Genomic DNA, 23,991 nt, shown 5'->3' with positions numbered 1-23,991 from the left:
CAGGCCTGTCGTCTTATCCCTGTGGGCTCCCATTGATAGAGTCAGCACTATTACCATCAGACAATACATTATGTAAAATAGCCCATTGCAGACAATTTAGTAATTGTTTGGTGATACTAGTTCAGAAAGTGATTCTATTGTGTTACCCTTATGAAAATGATGGAATGCAAATATGTGGAATTTCTATGAAAATATGAAAATTATGTTTTAATGTATATCATTGAGGGTGTGTGGTCAAGAAAGCAGTAAATTAAAATGAATAGCTATGTGTAGTGTGCTGTTTGTGAACTGTGTCTGATGAGGAGTCCATTCAGGAACATGTATGAACTGCTAATCTCATTAAAGCTAATGAGTCCATTCAGAAGCTAGTATGAATCGCTGCACTACTCAAGTGATGAAATGGCACAAAGAGGAAACAGTTCTTGAAATGTGGACATTCAGAACCCTTTCGCCTCACTTTTCTAGATGTAAAATGAAGCAGGGTGTAAACTGAGGATTTTGTGTCAAAATAAGCAACAGTTTAATGTGTCTGTTTTTGTCTAGATAACAAACCATGTGTTACCTGTATGAGTTTTCAGCCTTTATGTTTTTGTCTGCATCAATTTGTTGTTTGTTTGTGTCTGTAAAAGCTACTGCTTGTTCTGTTTGTGTCTTAACTGAGCATGGAACATAACACAGTAAAATGTTCAGTGTTGAATCAAATCTTACAAAGTACACGGTTCCTATTGGACTCATATGTAATCTATTACAGTTGAATTAAAACTGCATATATTTTTCAAGACACCAAAATAATCAATGTTGTTTTTGTTTTTGTGTGTCCTGTGTAAGTTTGCAAGTCTTGTTCTTGTCTATATGGGCAATAGTTTTGTGCTTTTGCTTTTGGTTAAGCAAAAGAGGGGACACACACCTTGAGCACAACCGCAGCGTAGCGCCCAAAATCTTCTGAGTACCGAAACGCACACCCGGCACATGTGCTGAGCAGGAGAGGGGGGGGGGGGGGGACTCTGGCAGGGGAGTCGGCACTCCGCAGGCTAAGAACCGCTTTCTCCGGCTTTTTGTTTCCCTCCAGTTCCAAAAGCGAGCCGGACCACGGCGATGCCAAGGAAGGGGAGCCGGCCCCCGGCGAGACGGGGGCCGCGGACAGCGACCGCCACATTTACAAGAGCGTCCTGGAGGGCGGCGACATCCCCCTGCAGGGGCTCAGAGCCCTGAACAAGCGCCACCCCAGCTCCTCCTCCTCTAAAGGTGAGGGTTCAGAGGCCTCAGACACCCCCCACCCCCCACCCCAAACCCCTCCCTGAAAGAGTCACTCACATACAGTATATCACCTATTGGGTGCTCTGAATGTGGGTTTTAATCAGTGGGGTTGGCAAGCGAGCTGAGGTCCACATCTTTTCCTTTTAACATCTTGTTTCGGACTCATTCTCAGTTTTCTGTTATTCCAAACAGTCATTTGTCTTTTTCTTTTAACTTTTCAGTTTTTCAGTGTTGACATTTTTACTCACGGATATGTACAGATGCAGGAAAATGCACCCGTGTGACACGTGCAGGCGCGAGTTTATCGCGCGTGAAACGTTAGCGCTCGAAACAAATAAAAATTTCATCGTAATTGTCAGAGTGGCATTTGTTGAATAACGTTCCCAGATTGTCGATGCGCGAATAGTGTTACGCGTTTTCTGGGCTGAAACATTTTCACACTTTAAGAGCCCGTTTTGCGTAGATTACAGACAGGAAGGCTTTGTTTATCTCTTCAGACAGTGGAACGAAATCGTTCAACAAAGACGCTCATCCGTTACTCCCCAAAAAAACCAACAAAAGAAGCCAAATATTTAACTTGTCTTGTGTATCTTTGTCGGTCCTCTGCTGGTTTTTGGCTCTCGCTTCCGAACCTGACAACGCCCAGAGGGGTTATTTTTGGTGGCCCCCTACACCGTCGGTCGTGCTAATGGCGCTAGCCCGGACCCGTGCGGGGGGCTCAAACCCAGTTTTTTCCGGGGTCTCTTTATTTATCACCTGGAAGGTCCGTGCCGCGGTTTTAAAGAGTGAGGTCACAGCTCAGCGATGTATTTATAAAAGGAGAAGGGGTCGAAGGTCACCGCGCGGCGTGCCAGGGATGGAAAGGGAGGGAGGGAGATAAACAGACGAGCGGGTGGGGGGGGTGGGGGGGGGCGGGAGGAAGTCAGCTGACCCGGGGTCAGGGGACGGAATGCGAGCGGACGCCGATCGAGTGGGGCGGGGGAGGGGGGTGGGGGGGAGCGGGGGCGGTATCGGAGCCCCCGTGGCCGACGTGCCGAAGATTCCACCCGCGTACCCGCTACACGCATCGCGCCAACCCGCCAGTCAGCTGGTGCAACTCTAGGAGGGCATTACCTCTCCTTTCCCCTTTCCCTGCTGTATCCAGGGCGCTACTTTATGCCTCTTGTTGATTGGTACGTAGTCTGAGTGACTGATGTTTCGTGAAGTACCGTGTCCACTGAGACCTTCATCGAGGGTGATGATTCGCTGGAACTCGTTCTTACCGATACCATTTCGTACCTGTTTAAATGATTGATTTGATTGCTCTGTGTGAGTATGTCACGGCGGAAGGCTTAGGATGAGCTATTAATGTTTGGTAGAGGGGACAGTGCCAGCGCTCCTGATGATGGAAGATCGGTTGGTAGTACACAGTGTTGCTTAGCGATGTAAAGAGACAGGTCAGGGCAGTTGGGATCCTCCAGAACGCTGAAATTATCAGCAGCTTGCTTACCGTTTTTGAAAAGCATTCATCGATGATGTTGTCTTCCTTTCTATTAATGAAAATTAAAAATATATATATGTTGTCCATTGTCCTGTTGTTGTACAAATACAATGGCACATACAGATTGTTCGCATTTGTAAATGTGATTAAGATAAGAACAGAACATTTTTCTCTGCACTTGCAATTCAGCTTACTGAAACTGCAATCTTTCTCTATTCCGGGGGTGATAAATATTATCCGAAAAGGGCCGGTGTGGGTGCAGGTTTTTGTTTTAGCCCAGCACTATGACACCCGATTCATTCATTAACTAATCATGGAGTTAAATCAAGACTTTGATACGTATAAATCCAGTAAAAATTTGTGAAACAGAATGAAACTTACAGTGTTGCTTTTCCCTGATTTGATGTCCCAAATGATGTTGTTCATGATGTTGTGTCGATCACTTAATTCGTTAAAGGAGATGTAGGCTGCCTTGAAATTAGTGACTTTTTTGTCAACCGTAGGTTGTGGAAATATGGAACAAACATCAATCTTTAATGTTGAATAATACATTTTCCCAGTTGACTACACTTTAAATAGAAACCTGAGATTAATTGTTTGTCCCCTGTAGGGGAGGGGAAGGGGGTGATGAGGTTGAAGCCCACTTCTAGCCAAAGTTTTGCGATGCGACGCACTGCAACAGGAGACTCTTTGCAGTGTTCTACAGCTTGTCACTTGCGATTACACAAGTTGAATCAGACTGCAAGGGCGAGCTCTGGAATTAGGAGTTCTAAGACGAATACTTCTTCTCTTCTATGTGCAGTAGTTTTGCCGCATTGCAAATCTTTGGTCTGAACTGGACTTGAATCTTAAGAATTAGGCTGATACGAATCTATCAGACATAGATGTCTACATTATCTGTTGCCATCTTATCATGTTGTTTCTTTTTGTTATTTTGTTTCCTTCCTGTTCCTTTTTGTTTGGTTGTGCTGTAGCTGGCTGTATATTTTTTAGTTGCACTGAATGCTGTCATGCGCATTTCCTGTATCCATATTTTTTTGTAAATAGAAACGTTTTTTTTTTTTTTGAATGTGTTTCATCATCAAATGCACATGCGTTCCACTTTATATTGAATTATGCATGGTCTGGAATGCTTTTTTGCGAAGCATGTACTCCGTCATTCAAGATTGCTCCATTAAAACTGCGAAATGGGCTTCAGCGAGTCACGCTCTGTGCCTGTCCTCGTGTCACGCGGTCACTGCAGGACCACGCTCGCCTCCCATCATCCAGGGAATGCCTCTCTCCGCTCATCTTGCGCGTCGTTTTTGTGTTCTCTGATCAGAACGCGGCGTAGCGGTAGGAAGCAGCGCATCTTTCGAACGTCCATTTTGTTTCTCGGGTCCGGTGGAGAGATGGGCGCGAGCGGTGTCGAGTCGGCCTCGTCCTAACCCCCTGCTCGACCGCCCCTCCCCCCTCCGGACCCCCCCCCCCCACCCCACTACTGTTTTCCCTTTGCTCAGAGGCGTGTTTAGCGGTTGTGTGGGCGACCGGTAGGGCGCTGCATACGTTGGTGCGTGTTAACCCTGTGCTCTATGTCTCCTAACATGCTGTCTGTTCTGTTGTCCTGCATGCTTGCCAGTGGACCGTAAAGGTGGGAATGGCTACATAATTTCACCTTCTCCCTCTGTAACTAGCCCGTCGGTTCTGGCCGGCGGCGCGCTCGCTAGCCAGTGTAAGAGTAAGAAGCCGCTATCGGCGGCCAAGGCGGGCCTCCCCGAAATCCTGCCCTCCAAGTTCAAACCCAAGCTGGCCCCGGCCGGCGGAGAGGGGCGGGAGGCCCGGGCCCCGCCCGCCAGACGCCCCAAAGCCCACAGCTGCGAGGACCTGCGGGACGGCGGGGGCGGGGGTGGGGGCGGCGGGGGGGCGGAGCCCGGGGCGGAGAGGAGGGCGGGGAGCGCCGGCGGGCTGGCGGAGTGCGGCGTGCCGCCCCCCGGCCCGGCCTGGAGGGCCACGGCGGAGTTCAGCGCCATGTACCGGACCATGCACCAGATCCGCCGGCCCGGGGCCGAGGGCCACAGCCCCCGCGGGAGCGTGCGCAGCCTGGCCTCGCTGTTCGAGCGGGAGGCGGGCGGGGCCCCGGGGAGGGGGGGGGGGGGGGGGGAGGAGCCGGGGGGCGGCGGCGCCCCCCCTCGCGACGCCGTCTCGTCCCGGGTGACGGAGTTCGAGCAGATCATCCAGCGCTCCTGCTCCATGCCCGCGCTCCACGCCGACCCCGCCCCCGGCCCCGCCCCGTCGTACATGACGGCGGCCGTCTCCGCCGAGTCCCTGCTCCTCCCGGGCGGCCCCAGGAGGGAGGCGGCGTCCCCGGCGGAGGAGGAGGAGGAGGCCCCCGTTTCGGGGAGCCCGTTGGAGGACGAGCCCGTCTCCTCGGAGCTCGTGGACGCGGCGAGTCCGGATTCTCCCTCGAAGCCCGACGCCGACGTCGAACCCGAGTCCGACCGCTGCTCCGTCGCCTCCGCCGACAGCTCCGCCCCCTCCGTCGAGGCCCCGCCCGGCCCGCACCACGCCCACGCGCACGCCCACCACCAGCACAAGCCCAGCAAGTGCAAAGGGACGTGCCCCGCCTCCTACACCCGCTTCACCACCATCCGCCGGCACGAGAAGCAGCTGGCGCAGCGCGACCGGCAGCCCGGCGCCGACAGGAAGAAGCCCTTTCCCAGCAGCCTCTTCCTCATGGGCCCCGCCCCCTTCCGGCTGAGGAAGACGCTCCAGAGCCACCAGGCCCGCAAGACGGCCGCCTTCTCGGCCATGAAGCCCTCGGAGAACGGCGCCCCCTGCGGGCACTCGGCGGAACCCCGGCCGCTCGTCCCCGCGCGCATGTCCTCCCTGGAGGTGCTGGAGAGGCTGAGCAACGGGGAGGTCACCTCCCCCTCCTCCTGCTCCTCCCCCGGGGGAGGAGGCGGCGGCGGCGGGCGACGCCTCCTTAACGGCGGCCATTTTGGCTCGGGCCCGACCGTCTTGGACTGCAACAGAAACCCCGTGTGCCCGACCGCGGCGCACGACCGAGGTGGCTATCTCCATCCCCCCCCCACCCCGACCCCCCCAATCCCCCCGCCCCCTCCGCCGATCACTCGCTCATCTCTGCGGCCTCCCATCTCTCCACCCCCCCCCCCCCCCGGCCCCTCTTTCCCTCCGCATCTCCCTCCTTCGCCGGCGGAAAGCGAGTGACGCCGGCCTCCATTCTCTGTCCGTGTGGTGCTGTTTTGGTGGTGGTGGTGGTGTCGCATCTCTCAGGATCTCAGTGGCATTTCGTCTGGCCGTGGACACGTCCGTCAGTCAAGCCCTTTACTAACTTTACCAAAAGGGACTGTGGCCCTCTAAGAGGGTGTGATGTAAGGAGGGGTACCTGCAAGCTTTGATCATGTTTTAGTGTGTGTGCGTGTGTGTGTGTGCGTGTGTGTGCGTGTGTGGTTGTGTGTGTGTGAGTGTGTGTGTGAATGGGTGTGTGGGTGTGTGTGTGTGTGTGTGTATGGTTATGTGTGTACATAATGTGCATGTGTATCTATATTTCCTTCTTTTCATCTTTTATTTTCTATCCATGCATCTGTGTGCTGTGAGCATCTGTCTCTGAAAGGTTGATGAAGAGGCAGACTGTGAATATGATTTGATGTATTCCTTTGCTTTGTGGGCTTGATAGCGTCTTTGGTGGACAGTGGGTGTTAGTTGCTGTAACCAGAGAAGTGACAATTTTACAGGGATCCGTTTGAGGTGCTAAATAGTTGTACTTAAGCTGTTGTATCTAAGCAGTGTTGTCAAAGCAACGTTGGGCTGAGTTGGAGCATTGCGTTCGTGTAAAGAGTTGCATAATAGGTCATGCTTATCTTACGCTGTTGAACAGTGGAGGTTGGAGGTGCGTTCTAACTGTCCTTCGCTGTCCACGCTACCGTCTCCTTCATTACATATGGCAAAGATTTCCGGTTCTTTCCGCACAATACAAACTGCTGACAGATAAATAAATATCGGTGCGCGTTTCATAACAGAGCAAATCAATCCCAGAGGTCGCTAAATATTTATAAATCATTTTAAATTAAGCTACAAATACATTTGCGTCACGTTGAGGCGGATCTGTTTTGACGGATGAAGTGTTTGGCGTTTGAGTGCAGAGGCTTGGCAACGTGATGTCGTTAAAGCGTGATTGAAATAGCTAAGACGAGCGTAGCGTCGCCACGGTGACTGATCGCTGTCTCCTTTCAGAGCTTCTGCCACACAGCGGCTGAAGTGTGTGGCGCTGATCAGAGAAGCTCTCGGAAACCCAAAAACCTGTCGTTTTATTTACAGTCGCCGAAGAAAAAATAAATGTGTCCAAAATCCGATCCAGATCCACTCACTTATATCCAGAATGAAGGAATTGGTTTACTTGGCTCAAGCAAACAAGAAAAAACACTTAGATTGAGATAAACAACATTTATTATTTTTGCTTACTTGCAGTAAGAACTGCTACCCATCTCTAAAGTATAGACAGTAAAGATGAGACAGCACATTATTTATTTCCTCTTATGCACTCAGTGAACTGTGTTTATACCACTTCTATGAAACTTAACATCAGTTCCCAAGTGAATGTTTATATTTATTTGGCAAATATATAAAGACCCGTCACCTCCCTACATCAATAAACAGAAGCTTCCCACTGCAGTCCGTTTACAGTATGTAGTTGAGTACGGTGTTTTTAGTTTGCCGCTGCCGTAATTATTCATATCTGTAGCATTTGTCCCTGGGAAAACCCAGATACAGTAAACCCACTGCACTAATGCGTGACCAGACCTATCAGGCAAGCAAACAAATGTGGCATTTGACTGTGCTGCAAGGACACGTTAGCGTAGCCTGCTCGTGTTCTGACTGATATTGCGTAGATTGTGTGTGGCTAGGCCTTTCATTTAATCAGCCTTTCAGTCTCTCGCTACAGAAAAGATTTCATTGTAATCCAGTCGTTTCAGTTGTTTGCAAGTTTCGCTTTATCCAAAAGTCAAATAGTATCAAAGCAGATATGTTATATAGTTCACAATGAACTTAGTCATCAGAAAGTAATCTTGCATTTATAAATTACAAAAAGACCATTTAAAAACTTTGATAGAATTAATGGAATGATTATGATACATTGTCCGGTACACAGTATGCACCATTAAATGGTAATATTGAAAAATTATATTTAATGGTTTTTTTTTTAAAGAAAATTATGTATATGAATCCATTAGTACTTGCTGCCTGTGTTGCTATCGGGGTAAAATACAGGATTTTGCCATTTTAAGATTGAGGAAATGTTTAGAGCAAAAGTCAACCAACCAAAAAAGCACAAAAATAAAAATCTAATAAATAAATAAATAAACAAATAAATAAAATCTACATTCCAATGCAGATTCAAGGTCTTCAAGCTTATTATCAGGCAATCCATCTCTATGTGTCTTTCTGGAGTCCTGAATAGCCATAATTAGCCAGTACACTGTGTGAATATGAAACTCAGAACAATCCTACCTGTGAGAATACACCTGCACATTTCTAACCGAGGTTAGCGTGCGGCGTGTCTTGTCTGTATGCTGTAATCAGATGCTAACGAGGGCTCTGCATGTATAGAGGGTGAGGGGGAGGTGCAGGTGTACGGTGGCTTTTTAAAGTAGCGTGTTAGCCGCTGAGGAGTCCAACAGCATGCCACGGGTTCTTCCACATTTTTATTTGCCTTTCAAGCACTTTCTCTGTCCTGGTGGTTGAAAGTGAAGCATTTGGGTGTGTTGTTTGACACATCGCTCCATCCACGAACCTTTATGTATCTATACGGCTATATATGTATGTTATCATACATATATGCGTGTGTATGTGTACATGTGTGTTCTGTTTCCACACTGGCATGTACGGTCTAAGGCTGTACGTCATATTGTTTCTGTTTGTTTGATTTGCAGTGTTTGAGCAAATTCGTGCAATTTAACCTCTCCATATACACGCCCTTTTATCAAAGCTAATCGGATATTTACAAAACTTTTCCAAAACGAGCTTCCTCCTTGAAATTTTAATAACCGACGGAGGCTTTCTTCGCTCATTGGAACGTAAAATAAACAAAATCCTTTTTTTAGAAAATAAAAAAAAAACGTAACGCAACCGGCATTCGTGTCCCAGCAAGTGAATGCCCTGGTGTGAACACGTGAACGTGCTGATGGGGAATGTCTGGCTCGTGTTTGGTGCGTTTGTCACGGGGGCAAAGTGCTGACTCCCGCTGTCTCCCGAGTAGAGTCCGACTCCCCGCGCCACGCCCACGGGGAGCACGCGGAGAACGCCGAGGAGGCCCTCAGGAGGCGGTACGGGGACAAGGAGGTAACGTCTCTCGGCGCCCGCAAACCCGCAAGCTGTGCGCTCGCTCGTTTGTGTGTGTTCTGTGCTGCTGTCAATAAAGTTATTTAATAAAGTTAAATAGGATGAAGTTGTTATTAAAAGTCGTTAGATTTCTAAAATGGGATATTTCATGTTTGTTGAAAAATATATAATATATTCTGTGTTTTTATCATGTGTGATATTGCAGTATTGTGTGCCCCTGTCCTCATTTTGGTGATATTGATATATTTAATGAATTGAGAATCTTCAGGTAAATTGATAAATGCAAGGTAAATATGTTAAGCCTGTAGGTTTAGTGTTTATCAACACTTTTTTTTTTCCCTTCAGGATTTTTTCTACAGAGAATTTCTTGACATAAGAAAAGTTTTATTTAAACGATAATAAAGCACCTGAATAAAATGTTTGAAGCTGTGTTTTATAAGAGGAATAATGTGATGATATTTTTGTGTGCGTGCGTGCGTTCCGCGCAGAAAATGCTGGAGGAGCAGAGGCGTCTGAAGCGCGAGCAGGAGGAGGCGGACGCCGCGGCCCGGCGGCACACCAGCCACTTCCTCACCCACCACCAGTTCATCACCAACGAGCGCTTCGGCGACCTGCTCAACATGGACAACACCGAGAAGAGGAAGTCCGGCTCCGAGGTGCGTCCTCCCTCAGAGAAAAATACATACACGCGCTGCAGTGCTGAGAGAGACCAGCCCCCCCAGACAGATGAGCCCTCTCTGCCCCCCTCCCTCAGTGAGAATACATACACGCGCTGCTGTGCTGAGAGAGACCAGCCCCCCAAACAGATGAGCTCTCCCTGCCCCCCTCCCTCAGTGAGAATACATACATGCTCTGCTGTGCTGAGAGAGAGCAGCCCCCCAAACAGATGAGCTCTCCCTGCCCCCCTCCCTCAAAGGAAACACATACACGTGTTGCAGTGCTGAGAGAGAGCAATTGAGATGCCAGAGGATTAGGACTTACGCAAGTTGATGACCTCACTTAATTATAACAGGCTCTTGTGTGAACACACATGCATGACATAAATACTGCTCTCTCCACTGCCATACATCTCATACCTTTTCTTTGCAAACATTGCATGAAACAGATATGAAACCTATTATTTTACTGTACTGTCTGTAGTAGCATCTAGGCTATTTGTGGTTGGCCCAACATATAGTACATATGCCTCAGTCTTTAGTTTCTCAGTGCGTGGATAGCTTACTGGTAGAATTTTCAGACCCCATAAATGTGCTGAAGTGCCATAGCGCCGTGTGTTTTCATCGTAAGTCTTGCCTTACAGCGTTTGCATTTGCACTAGTGGGGACCTTTTTGCGTCCTCACAAGAGTTTAAAAAAAAATGTGTGTAAAGCAGGTCACAGGTGCTCATGTGACCACTGCGGGACCTTCAGCACAGGACAGCCGCAGGAAAGGGGCCTGTTTGTTCCCTTTCCCTAATTTAAGCTTTGTGTGTTCACAGAGGACTCCGGCTCTGGCGAAATTTGACTTCAAAGCCGAGACACTCAAGTGAGTAAAAAGCGCACAAATTGCAGACTCCTCGCTGGTCAGCTCTTCAGTGGTCATATCCAGTGTGGGATTGTAATTAATGTAGTCTCACTTGTAAGAATGCTTTAACCTGGGAGTAGTGTTTGGGTGGATCAGGTCTTGTATGAAGTCTTGGCAAGGTGGGCATGTAGTCCTGGATGTTATCTTCAGATTCTGTAAAGAGACTTGCACATCCACCGTGACCACCACACGTAATCGTGATACGACATTGTGGAGAAGCTTTTGTTAACGGTGTTTTTCAAATAAGTGTCGTAAAATACCTTATGATAGACTGTTATAAGTGTCACTCCTCTAGCCTAAATAGATAAATATATTCGGAGCGATTTTTATTCCCCAAAATAAAAATCCGTTGGAGAGGTCTACGGCAGGGGGGCACGGTGCCAGCTGTGCCACTCCGAACAGTTGGTCGGGTGCTGTGCTGTGCCACCGGCCTCATTTCGCTGTTTAGCTTAGCGCTATTTTTGCTTTCCCCGGTGACTGTTGTTCATTATGTGAAAATTACTTGTTCGCAGGAAAAGCACAACTCTTGAATTAGGCCTTGAATTGATGCGTCATTTGAGTTTGTCCCCGGTCTCTTCCGTAATGAAAGACAGTACGCTGCCTTAACTAAGAATCACACGGGCTGCCATTCTGCAGTAAGTGGTAATGCGGGTGGTTTATTAATGTATTTGGGGCTTTGCTTGGCTCTCGCCCTGTGCTCTTCTCTTGCAGGGAGCTGCCTTTTCACAAGGGGGACATCGTGTACATTTGTCGACAGATTGATCAGAACTGGTTCGAAGGAGAGCACCATGGGAGAATGGGTATCTTCCCTCGGAGTTATGTGGAGGTAATTTACGTGCTTTTTTTTCATTAGTTCCTGGAGATGTCAGTTAAAATATATTAAAAACTTCCTCTGTAAACAACATACAGTTTTGTACCCTGTGTCATGGGTTTTTTGTAACATCTTTGGTAAAGGTGTACTATACAAGCAAAGGGCATGAATCAAACATCTGTACAGTATAAAGTTTTCTCTCTATGGTACTGGTGCCTGTCTATAGCTGCTGTCCATATGAAGCTGGTTTCTGGGTGAACATAGCATCTGTATGGTACCAGTGCCTGTGTCACACTGGTGTTCATGTGAAGCTGGTATGTCTGTGAAGCTGGTGAAGCTGATGCACGAGGATGCTGAAGCTAGTGTCTGTGTGGTCTGCAGCTCCTGCCGCCCACAGAAAAGGCCCAGCCCAAGAAGCCCACCCCGGTCCAGGTCCTGGAGTACGGCGAAGCCCTGGCCCGCTTCAACTTCACCGGAGACACCGCCGTGGAGATGTCCTTCAGAAAGGTGGGAGAGATCCTCTTCAGCTCTCCTGCTCGGCTGCTAAAAATGGATTTCAGTTTTCATCCTCCTTCGTGTATCTGCTGTGTGATTGCTCTTCGTTGCTGTCCGCAAATCTGTTTGCTTGTGTTTGTGTGTATTGTTCAAAGGGGGCAATCAATATGTGTTCGTCTGTGTGTGCCTGTGAGCGCTTGGGGTGTGTGGTGTGTGTGTGCGTGTCTGTGTTTGTATTTGTATCTGAGTGCCTGGTTTGGTTGGCTGGTTTGTGCATGTGTGTGTTTTTGTGTTTCGGTTGTAGTGCGGAATCTGCGTTAGCGTTAGCATACGCGCTAGTGTGACTTTGGGTGCGTTAGTTTGAGCGCTGCTCTGGTTCCCCACAGGGCGAGAGGATCACGCTGATTCGCCGCGTGGACGAGAACTGGTACGAGGGCAAAATCCCCGGCACCAACCGCCAGGGCATCTTCCCGGTCACCTACATCGACGTGCACAAGCGGCCGCGCGTCAAGAACGGCGTGGATTACCCCGACCCGCCCATCACGCCGTCGCCCAACCGCAGCAGCAACGCCTCACCGCAGGTGAGCAGGCAGCCAATCGGCGAGCGCTCGACCTCTTTCGAAATAACCGTGTATTTTCGCCGAGGAAATGAAAAGTCACAGAAGAGTCATCCGTTTCTCATCAGGTCTTTCCATTTGTGCTCTGCGACAGAGAGAGATGTGTTTGTCTCCCCTTTTTTAACCTTTCGAGATTGTTTTAACCTTTCAAGTTTTTCCTCTTGTTATTTTGTGTCTGGTTTTTTCTTGTCTGCTTTTAATCTTCCATCTTTCCTCCATTTCTACCTCTCTTTTCTCCTCCTCGACCCAAAGATTTCCCGAAACCGTCTGAGCACCTCCCCCCTCCCCCTGCCCCGCTCCAGCCGTCGCTCGGTGTCCCCCGAGGTCCACGCCATCTCCTCCGAGTGGATCTCCCTCACCATGGGGACGGGCTGCAGCCCCCCCACGGCCCCCACCCCGCCCCTGCCCCCCCGACCCTCCTCCTCCTACTGCTGGGGGGAGTACCTCCCCCCGTCCCTCTCCGCCAGCCCCGTCCCCCCAGTTAGCAACAGCCCCGGGCTGGTGTCCCCCTCTGCCTCCCCCTCCCCGTCCCCTCTCCCCCCGCTGCCCCCGCCTCGCCCCAGCTCGGCCACGCCCTACCTGACCTTCACCCCTCCCCAGGGGGAGGAGTTTCTGCTGTCCCCGCCCTCCCCCCGGCTCTCGCGCAGCCTCAGCCCCTGCGGGGGGGCGGAGCTGGAGGGCTGGCTGGGAGGGCGGAGCCCCCTCAGCAGCCTGCTGGGGGAGGGGGCGGAGCTTGACAGGGCCAGCGAACGGGAGGCTCTGGGGGAGTGGCTCAGCAGCCCCGGAGAGGTATACCTGCATGGTGTGCAGTGCTGCATCTCAGGGCCTCGCAAATCACTTCCGCCACCGGCCAATCGCGTTCTTAGCCCCCAGCATCGTTACCCAGCAACCACTGCTACCGCCCAATGAGAAGGCGAATGCCAGGCTGAAATGTTTTTTAACAGAATGTCGCTGTGTGGTTTTTGCTGTGTGCCTTGGCTCTTCTTGAGTGGGTTTTCATATCATTGTGTATTCAGATGTCTGTATGGTACTGGTGCCTGTCTGAAGCCTATCTTATCAGTGACTTTCTTTCACTGGTGAAGTCACGTACCTGCAGTTAAATCCACGTACCTGCAGTTAAATCCTGAGTTTTCACAGAAAGACACTCCAAACGCTGGGGCCGGGATCACAACGCAGGGTTTTAACTCTTCACCACTAACCCTTACTGCCTGCTACTTCTTCAGCCTTTTCTCCTGGAGAAAGCAAGCGATGGGGATTATTTTTAGTGAAAATCATTTCCAAAAACGTGCCACATTAAATATTACGGGTTAATTTTATATTAGCTCTGAGCTGGTACGTTTACTTAAATTGTTCTGTCATATTTAAGCATTTTGCTTGAAGATTCTGGTTTTATTCATTCGAGGAACAACCAAAGCTATTCTGCTATTTAAATGCTCACTTGCATGTTTTCTATGAAAGCAGGATTATGTGTTGTTTTGGCAGATAGCCACTTGCGTGCGTCTGTGTGAATTGTGCGCCAGGCTGATAAGTTCTGGTGTGAAATATGCACAGAGTTCTCAGTGTGATGCACCTGGGTGACCTTTGCCTCCCTTACTGATGGACTGTGCTTCCCCTCGCCTCTGTGAGACTAACAGCGCCCTCTGCAGGCCAGGCTGTGTAACCCACGGAAGCTAATCGCAGTTTCTTTCCTCACCAGCTGGTGAAGAGTGACAGCGATTATCAGGGCAGGTCCTCCAGGAGTCCTGTGCTGCTCTTCGACATCCAGGACAACGTGATGAATGCCAACTCGTTTGCGGTAAGTGGTTGCTTAGCGCTAAGCTGCTGCTTTGCAGTAAAATTATATTTCTTTTAAGCCGAGGTACATAATTGCAGCATTGCTTTGTTCCTTTTCTATCACAGAATGAAAAGGCAGTTAGGTGCAACAAAGAAAATGTAGGGAGGGCAAAAAGAAAAATGTAACATCACATTTGTTTACAATGTGTTGAATTATAACGCCATTTAACGCTTTAAGGTGTGAGGTCACAAATATGTGATGGAATGTTCTTAACTGAACATTCTAATGCTGATGTCACAATCACTACTGGTAACTGAAAGCAATAGAGTTCTAGAACACTGACTTAGAATTTTGAAGAAAATCATTCTGAAAAAACATACTCCAAAGCGTTAGTGAATTTGTCGAAGAGGAAGAGGATGGGGCGGAGGGAGAGGGTGCTGAGGACAGAGAAGACGGCCCATCTCTCCCTGGTCATCACCCCAGCCTCACTGTTAGATTAACCTTTCCTCTAACACTTCCATTCCTACTACTTTCTTCTCGGGTGTACTTTCCTTAAAAGTGAAACTAACCGGTAGTTCATTTTTAATATGAGTGCTTGGCATTGCTCTCCCTCTGAAACCATTTCTAAGCAGACCCTGTCTTCACTGTCTTCTATTCATGTTCTTTGCACGTCTTGCTCCACGCAGTTTTAATGGGTGGCGTTGTGACTGCTCACTGCACATGCACTTACTTTGACGTCTTGCTTTTTCATGCTTACCTCTGGACCCCTACCTCCCATCTTTCCTGGTCTCCCTGGTTCTAACGGATCCCCCTTTCCACCTCGGTACTTACCGGACCTGCTGCCTCCTCCTGAACCTTTTCTCTGACTGTCTTCTAACCCCTCCCCCCCCCCACACCACCACCATCACCACCAACAACAACATCCATCTCTCCTTCCCTCTGACTGGCTGTCCCCTCTGATGGGGGTGGGGCTTGGGGAGGGGGGGCGGGCCGTCGGACTCTGGCCTCCCACCACCAGGAGGCGGTGTGCAAGGAGATCCTGAGCATCGCCGAGACGTCGGTGCGGTACTGCAGCACCCTCTCCCGGGCCCCCGCGTCTGCGCGGGGTCTGCGAGCGCACCCCAGTAAACAGTCTCTCATCGTTTCCCAGCAACCGCAGCCGCACACCCCCAGCCCAGAACCCGCACGTCCCAGCTGCGGAATGTGAGTACCCCGACCTGCAATGCCCTGAGAATGCTTCTAGCACTGCACATGGGGATCATTAGTGACTCAATCAGTACCTTTTGCTCTATCTAGTGTTAAAGTTGAGGTACTGCACTGTGTTGTTTGAGCAACACTCTCCAGTTGACACGTTGCCCTTGGCCGGAGCTCATTTGCTAACGTCACATGACAGGAAACCCACAGCAGAAGCTGAGGTTCTGCAAGTGACAGTGCATGATCTCTATGATGTTTTATTTGATTAGTGCCAGTATTATATTGGGGTCACTCGCAGGTCATTGAAGGCCACAGATGTCTCTGTTTCTGCTGGCTAGTTCTGTCAGATGTATACCTACATGTAGACTATGTCTGTGCTTCATTTGGTTCTCAGAATGACTCCCAATGCATAAAAACTGAATGTGTGAAGTCACTCAACCATACATCTCTCCATTTGTGACCCTGAACTCCTGTCATAGTGATGATGTTTTGCATAGAGCAGATATTTAAGCATATATTTAATTAACTAGGGTATGTGCTTATGAAACTATCAGGCCTGTGGCATGAAAGTATATCTAATGACTGGATCAATATTCACACTGGAAGGTAGTATGGTATATTGTCTTTAGAGGGCGCTAGAATTTTTTTTAAATTGGTAGGGTTGTTAAGAACACGCAGAGAGTATCTGGGGCATCGGAGAATTTAACATTTGTGCATGTGCAATTTATGTTACATGCGTTCAAAATGCATTTTTCAATTCCACCCTTTTACTTAAAGAAACAACCCATTCCTGTTGGTGATTTGAGTCGCTCTGGATAAGTGCATCTGCTAAATGCCTGTAATGTAAATGTAAATGATTTTAGTGTTGTTATCAAGTTGCTCGCAAGTACTTAACATTGATTATTTGTTCTGCGCCTTGGCAGTGAGCGGTGTTTGTGGTGATGTTCCTGTGGTTTTGGGGTGCTTTGCGTCTGACCTCACGTTGTTCTGCGCAGTTTCCAGGCTCTCTACAGCTACGTGCCCCAGAACGAGGACGAGCTGGAGCTACGGGAAGGGGATCTGGTCAACGTCATGGAGAAGTGCGACGACGGCTGGTTTGTCGGTACGTCCGACGCTCCCCTTGCCGTTTGCTCAGTGATGTAAAACAACCAGACTGGCGCCATCTATTGGCTGAAATATTGTCCATATTCTAGCAGCATCCTTATTGGATAGGTGGTGGTTGTTCCAAATATAACATATAAATATAATTATATATCTTTTTTTGTGCTACTTCTGCAATGCATTGGCAAACTGTCCAGGGTGTATTTCTGGATCTCACCCAATGCATGCTGGGATAGGCTCCAGCACTTCTCTCGACCCTGACCAGGAATAAGCGGGTATAGATAATGGATACATGGATTTATGCTACTTTCATTTTGCATCTAAGCTGGAGGATGCTTTGATCGTAAAAAAAAAAAAAAAAAGTTGCAACACAAGCTGAGCAGAACGCTTGGCAGCTTGATGTGTAAACTGCGGGAGTGATCATGTGACAGCGACAGAACTTCTGCCCAGCGGATCCCCCAGTGGAAGCTGGCGTTAGCATTACTACACAGCTATTTATCCAATCAAACTCCAGCTGCTCGTGTCAGGCTTTCTGTGTTTTTGCAATATTGCGAGTAATCACATACTTGCGTCCTCAGCCATTCATTTATTTCAGCAAAATAGTATCATCAGCCTATTTGTGCTGTAAGAACAGACATCAAGCGCTCTACAGCTCTATAGCTTGTGCTGGTCTATCGATTTGGGTCTTAAAAATAGCGGACCTTTCCAGTTATCCGCTAATGCACAGCAAGTGAATGACAAGGACAGATTGGTCGAGCTTTTGATATTGCGCAGATTTAGCATTTTCCTTCTGATGCAAGTGATGTCTGCTTTTGCCGCCATTAGAAAGACAGTAAGCATTACAAATGTCTCTGCCTGGGTGTTGACTTACATTAATTATTTTTTTTGTCTCTCGTTGTGTTCAGGAACCTCCCGGAGAACAAAAGAGTTTGGCACTTTCCCGGGGAACTACGTCAAGCCCGTCGACCAGTAACCACCGCGGACCGAGCGGCTACTCCCAGTGCGTTCTACTACTCACATCCCTTGGCTGCCTGTTGAGTTTGAAAATCAGTACTATTGCGCTAGAGGTTTATTTTCGGCGAGGTTTGCGTCTCGGCTGGGCGAAAGCAAAGGTTCGGGGTTCGTGACTAATCATGGGACGAGGTTCTTTTCTGTGAGGGGGTGGGGTGGGGGGGAGGGTGGGGTCAAATGTTGTGAGAGAGGGAGGAAGAGGAGGAAGAAAAAGAGGGAGGAAGGACGGAGAAACCACAGATTCACTGCCCAATCTCCGCGGAGCGCGGTGAGCGCACCCGTCCCACTCTCCCATCCCGGCGGAAGCACGGGACAGTCTGGCAACGCAGCGGCGCGGGAGCGTTGTCGGAGTGTCGCGAGAACGTTGCCAGAGTGTCTCCGGAGCGTTCAGCTGGGAGCGCCGGCCGCCCCGCTCGCGCACGCCCAGCCGTCCGTCACAAGCCCTTCCCTTTTAATGTGTAGCCGGCCGGAAAGGATTAGGTCTTGCTGTGTGGTTTACATTGTAAATAATAAACGAGGGTTTTCTTTGAAGCACAGTTTAGAGGTAGAGCGTCGGAGCGAGCGGAGCACAGCTCACGGAGAGCGCATCGAGAAAGCACGACATTTTCACCACACCGCGTAGGTCCGGGCGAAAAGCTGAAGTGTGAATTTACACGCGTGGGGCTTTCACAGTGGCCTTTCCTACGGCTACCTCACACACGCTGTGGGGGACGTTACCATCACTGACCCTGCCAGAGCGACAGAGTAGTGTGTGTGTGTGTGTGTGTGTGTGTGTACGTGCGCGCGGGTGTGTGTGTGTGTGTGAGAAAGGCTCTCTAACCTGTAACTATATGCGTTAATAACTATCCTATGCAGCCACTGTGTCCCAATGCCTGTAGTTTCAGACTTCAGTGTAAGCGTATGTGTGCATTTGCAACCATCTGTAACATGTCTTTCAGAAGTATTTATTTATTTTTATTTGTCTGTTGCATGTCATTTATTTACAGTATATCGTGGTTCTTATGCTTTCTATTTTCATAACATACCCTCAACTAGAAAAGTACAGAATCAATAAGCGGGGTGGTTTCTTAATGTGCAATTTATTATATAATAATAGTAATAATTTGTATAGTTATCATCACCAGTGTTATCTCCATCCATCAGTAAGATTTTATTGTTTTTGTTTTTTTGGAGGGGGAGGCGGGGTGTAAAATAATTGTAGTGGGATCAGGACACACATATGAATGTATCATTTATACATTATTTTTAAATACGTTATTTACATATTCATCATCTATTTTTAAATGAAAAGTATTTTCAAGATATATTTGTAACCGGCATAGATGTATGGAAGTATGTTTTATGGTAGCAACGGGAAGTATTTGGAAATGTTCCCTTCTGTTTGGAAGGCACAGGCAGTGTGGCAGGGCTGTACAGTGTAGCAGGTTAGCGCCGTGTTAGCGTAGCATGTCACTCCTGTGTGGAGAATCACCCCATTTCAGTTCAATTTTTTGGCCATAACACTGGCACTATTTAGACTGTTACAGACTCGGAATGTATTGTATAAGAAACTGCTCGTGCTTTATTGGTTAATTAATGGGTTCGATTAATTGAATATCAAATAATCCATTGATTAATTTGATGTTCGCTTGACTGGTAATTCGATGTGCTACAAATACATAAACAGACAATGATGTGCCATAATAATTTTCTTTCTTTTTTTTTTTGCTGATTGAATTGAAGCTTCATATCTTCATGCACTTCATGCATGGGCTGAGATGTACAGCAAGCAATTGGAATCACTTGCTTTTTGGTTTGGTTTTAACTCACTCACACACTCACATTTACTCCTGTTGCTTTATGAACACGTATTAGTTTCTTATTAAACATAATGGGAAATGTGTACATTTTATTTTAATTAACACCACCTTCAGTGTTTATGGAAAGTTGAGAACAAACCATCAAGCATGAGATTTAATTACATTCCCAGACTAACAGAAAAGGAAACGGTGTCTCGTTTCACCATATTTGTGGCTATAGATTTTAACCTTTCATACGAGTTAAAATGCAGTCCTTCCCCTTATGACAAGTGACAGTGTTGTATAGTTTGTTCCTGGTCAAGGTGTCAGCCGTCTGCTATAAGGAACCTTAGTGAGATTGACCAGATCACTCCAAAGCTGAATTCTATGGTAGCACAGAAAAAAAAGTCTGGTTTTCTGTGTGAAAAAGCCTGAAAAAATAGTCTGAAAATAGAAAGTGTACTAAATACCACAAGTTTGCCTACTTTCGATTCAGACGTCTGCCATCCTTTTGTAACTTTAGGAACACAGCTGTCTCCTTATTTCTAAAATCCAAACCGGTAAGCTTATGTAAAAGAAGACTTTTTTTTATCAATAGAATGATGTACGCATCACATTTATTGTAACTCTAAAGGATATGTCAAGGGATCAGGTGATAATATGCCAAAATAGCTGTTGTCAATTGCAGGCGGTGTTTTGTAAAATACATATTTAAAGTAGACAGGCATGGAAATACTTCCTCTTAAGGTGGATGTAACTTTATTTCCATCGTGCGTAGCTGGTACTCACCTGTTTTTCAGGTTCCCAGCCTGTTACGGCTTTTTATAAAATGCTTGTTTTGGGAATTTCTTAGTGCCTGTAATCCAGCGAAGACTAAAAACACTAACCTGAGTGGGTTTGACTGCTCTTCCTGCCTAGCATCGTATCGGAAAGACGCAAGATTAGCAATTGAACATCTTTTATTGATTTTTTTTTAATCATAAGATAAAACGTAGCTAACAAAGTGTTTTGACGATAAGGCAGTGTTTGGGGTAAAAATATATAGTTTTAAGATGATAGAAAATCATCACAAAATTCAGAGATTAATGCTAGAGTTGTTTGTGAAATTACTATAAAATACCCCCACGTGTGACTTACAAGTATTTAAATCTAAAACACGTAAACAGAACAATACGAAGCAGGATTTGTAGCAGCTGTCATGTTTGTGTATAAAGGTGTTATTTCCAACCTTCTTCCTACTGGACCCTAGTTAAACTCAGACAGTGCATGTACAGAAAGATCATTGTGGATTTTTCCCAGAGAAAAACTTTGAGCTCTGGATCAGACTTGTCCTTACAAATGTCTCTGTAAAGGAAAGAAGGCTGTTTGATCCATAGAGCAGTTGGTGCAGTTTAGCAGTTGTAGCAGTAAGACCTGCCACGTATCTATAACCTGCTGTGCAGCTGAATGCTAGTGCAGAACAAACGGAGATGCCGTCTGTCAGAAGCTCTTACCTGTAATGTGGGTAACACATGATCAAAACGGAAGAATGTGTTTTGTTTCTGTTTAAATACAACCGTGGCCTCATTTCAGCGCGTGTGTTTGTGTAATGCCAGTTATGCAGTACATGTAGCACAGTATTCCATGGGGTTTAAACGCAGAACTCAAGTGTCAATAACATAACGTAGTACATTATTTTTCTTCGCTATGAGGTTGCCCAATGCAAATTAGTTATTTCCTCTAAAAAAACAGCGGTGTCATGCCCTGTGTGAGTGTATTGAATGTGGAGGCGAGTAGAGTTCCACCCAACACTGAGGTAACAGCTGTGTGTGGTGTGGTAAGGGTAAGACTGGCTGATAGTCTATGGCCTGTGTGTTTGGGTGGTAACTGCAGGGTAAGACTGAGTGATGGTCTATGGCCTGTGTGTTTTGGTGGTAACTCTGCTGGGTAAGACTGGTTGGTGGTCTATGGCCTGGACACTAGCTGAAGGGTTTTCTATTCTGTGAGGTTGTGTCTGTCTGTGAGCATTACTACAGGACAGGGAAGATTTGTTTTCTTGACTTTGATCACAACAGTTCAGCAAGTGATATCAATACATATAATGCATTTTTGGACAGGGGTCTTTGGTTAACCATAATTCTGGCTGTCTGTTTCAGAAATATGACTGCAGGCCCATTACTAAAGTGGTGACTCCTTAATGGGGTGTGTCTGAGGACTATCCTCATTGGACAGCCCGGTTGTATTACCACCACCACGCCAGTATATGTTTGTATTCAGCTATACTACCAGTGTGCGTATAGATATAGTGGTCTAGCTTCTCCATTAACATGGCATTATGCTCAATATGTACATCATGATCATGTTAGCTACTAATGAGAGAAGCGCCACATCAATTCAGTACGGGAAGCGTCACAATGTAGGCAGTAATAAGCAGATATGAACGTTAATTCATTCTTATGTCAAGCGTTATGAACCAGTTATGTAACCGTCGTGTGCACATTACATAAAGGTTATTCGTACCCAATTCAGGTATAATGTTTTTTTTTTTTTATTCTTTTTTTTAATGCCATGACTCTTGATTGTGTTCCCGAATGAGAGTGTTGGTGTCTCACAGCACTTGGCTGCCATTGGTCGGTTGCCTAATACTGTTGTTGCCATTGGTTGATTGTTATATGATGTTGGTTTCAATGGACGCTTACTGTATTCTGTTCGATTGTGCGTTTGATATACTGGACAAACTAGAATAAATCACTTGCAAGTTCATTGGTATTGAAGAATATTCCAAAGTGAGAATTTTATCTAGTGAAGAACCAGGCCAACACAAAGGACTGTTCACTCAACCTCACCGAGGCTTGTAATGCTAACAGAGAATAAAAGGACAGGACAGCAGAACCGTTAGACCTCCTTTAGTCTCAGTCTTTGGAAGACATCAGGATAATTAGAGATTAGCCATTGCAACTCCCCCGATATGTGTGAATGTGTCTGTAAAACAAGGAAATACACAAGCTTTTACGCAGCATTATGCATATTTGTATGAACTCTCTCAATACTTTTAAGCATGAATGCACATTTTGACAAGTCTGGCAAATGTAGGATTGTAAATATGTATATTATATAGAGGAAAACAAGAGAAGGAGAAATGAAGTCATCCGGCTCTCTGGATTTTCTGCGTTTATTTTAAAGCACAGACTAGAAGCGACACAACGTGGCGCGATTCGCGCCACACCCCAAGTGTAATCGCGCCTCGTGTCACATTTGATTTACTGAATCACGCATCGTTTTCATTTTCCGTTTTTTAAAAATCCTTTCTTTGTCTGTCGGGAAAAGTATATCCGTGTCATATTTGAGAGTATTACTCTTATCGTTGTATTGCAAGTTATAGCGTATGTGATGGGAGAAAACGCAATTAGCAGTGAGAAAAGCATAGCGTAACATTATTATTGATTATGTTACTGTATGTATACTGCAGTTTGCCCAAATGCACACCTGACTCCGTTTTGTTGGTTTGCTTCTATTTGCAGTGCTGTTGCTATGACAATACTAAATTAAAAAGAACACTATTTACTGCTGTGATTTCAGTATTATGCAATATTTAATAAACTGTATTAAAGCATATAACTGGGGTGATGTCTTTATTTAAAAAATAAACAGATAATGTCCTTGAGCAAAGCTGGAAGAATCGTGTCCTGTGTAAATGTGGAGAAATATTCATCCAATCTAAATATTAACTAATTAAGCAGCTGGGCTGCTTTTGCTATCATAGCTGACGGTGAAGGTCAATGCCGCAGGTCTTGAATATATTTTGTTGTGAAAGGGGTTGGCAATGGGGCTAAACATTCCTGTGTTATCAGTGTACGCTAATACACCGGTTTCCAATAAATCTAAATGAAATATATGTGCACTGTAGGTTTCAAGTGTTGCTGAAGAAATGCTACACAAGTGCTCCAGAGGTCTTGGGTGTTCTTAAGATCTCACTGCTGTTATTTTTCCAACTTTAGGTGTTCAAAATATCTCAAGTTTTTTTCCCATAGATCCCTGTTATTCTTACAGATCTCATATGCGTGTTCTAAAGATTTCAGGTGTCCTAAGGATCTGGATGGGGATCTGGATGCAACAGATGGGTGTTTTTTGAAAAATACAGATCTCAACCATTCAAAATACCTTATAACACTCCCTTCGTGCATATGGTGCATTTAAAAGCATGGGTTTCCCCACAGACTCAGGTCATAGAGTGTTGTCACCACCTGTAGCTGAATTATTTGGATGATTTCCACCTCCTATTATCATAAATATATCATTCAGTTACATAATTCTGAATTATAATTCTGACACCAGTGCATTAGCAGTGCATAACACAACCTCATTTGGATGGCAAATATGCAGTAAGCTCTCTGAAGCTAAGTGGAGGTCATGCCACTATGAATGGTGGTACAAGCGGCAATAACTTTGTTAGGTTGTACCTTTAGAACATAGAAAGAACTTGTCAGCTGATCCAGCATCACATGGAAACCAGACAGACAATGAAAGACAGTTGGGACTTTTCTATGAAAAGCTTTTCATTAAATTTGAATTTTATATATGCTTTGTAGGCT

The 23,991-nt window shown here is 46.7% G+C and overlaps 1 protein-coding gene across 8 annotated transcripts in view; it reads left to right on the top strand.

The window, feature by feature from the left end:
• The window catches only part of LOC135244882 (sorbin and SH3 domain-containing protein 1), an 87,356-nt gene extending 64,339 nt beyond the window's left edge, over positions 1–23,017 (top strand). For 6 of the 8 annotated variants that reach the window (XM_064317538.1, XM_064317539.1, XM_064317536.1 and 3 more), the window contains 13 exons: positions 1,070–1,245; positions 4,356–5,783; positions 8,994–9,076; positions 9,565–9,732; positions 10,554–10,600; positions 11,351–11,465; positions 11,832–11,957; positions 12,332–12,526; positions 12,815–13,351; positions 14,259–14,357; positions 15,355–15,539; positions 16,526–16,632; positions 17,537–23,017. In XM_064317538.1, coding sequence (XP_064173608.1) covers positions 1,070–1,245; positions 4,356–5,783; positions 8,994–9,076; positions 9,565–9,732; positions 10,554–10,600; positions 11,351–11,465; positions 11,832–11,957; positions 12,332–12,526; positions 12,815–13,351; positions 14,259–14,357; positions 15,355–15,539; positions 16,526–16,632; positions 17,537–17,604 — 3,334 coding nt within the window. In that variant the 3' untranslated portion in view covers positions 17,605–23,017. The remainder of the gene's footprint in view (positions 1–1,069; positions 1,246–4,355; positions 5,784–8,993; positions 9,077–9,564; positions 9,733–10,553; positions 10,601–11,350; positions 11,466–11,831; positions 11,958–12,331; positions 12,527–12,814; positions 13,352–14,258; positions 14,358–15,354; positions 15,540–16,525; positions 16,633–17,536) is intronic. The other 2 variants (XM_064317540.1, XM_064317544.1) reach the window with 2 other exon arrangements.
• The last annotated feature ends 974 nt before the right edge of the window (positions 23,018–23,991 follow it).

This window comes from Anguilla rostrata, chromosome 18, assembly GCF_018555375.3.
Source record: "Anguilla rostrata isolate EN2019 chromosome 18, ASM1855537v3, whole genome shotgun sequence".
In the NCBI taxonomy this organism is placed as follows: Eukaryota; Metazoa; Chordata; class Actinopteri; order Anguilliformes; family Anguillidae; genus Anguilla; species Anguilla rostrata.
Note: the sequence above shows the minus strand (reverse complement) of the source record. Positions and strands in the feature narration are given on the sequence as shown.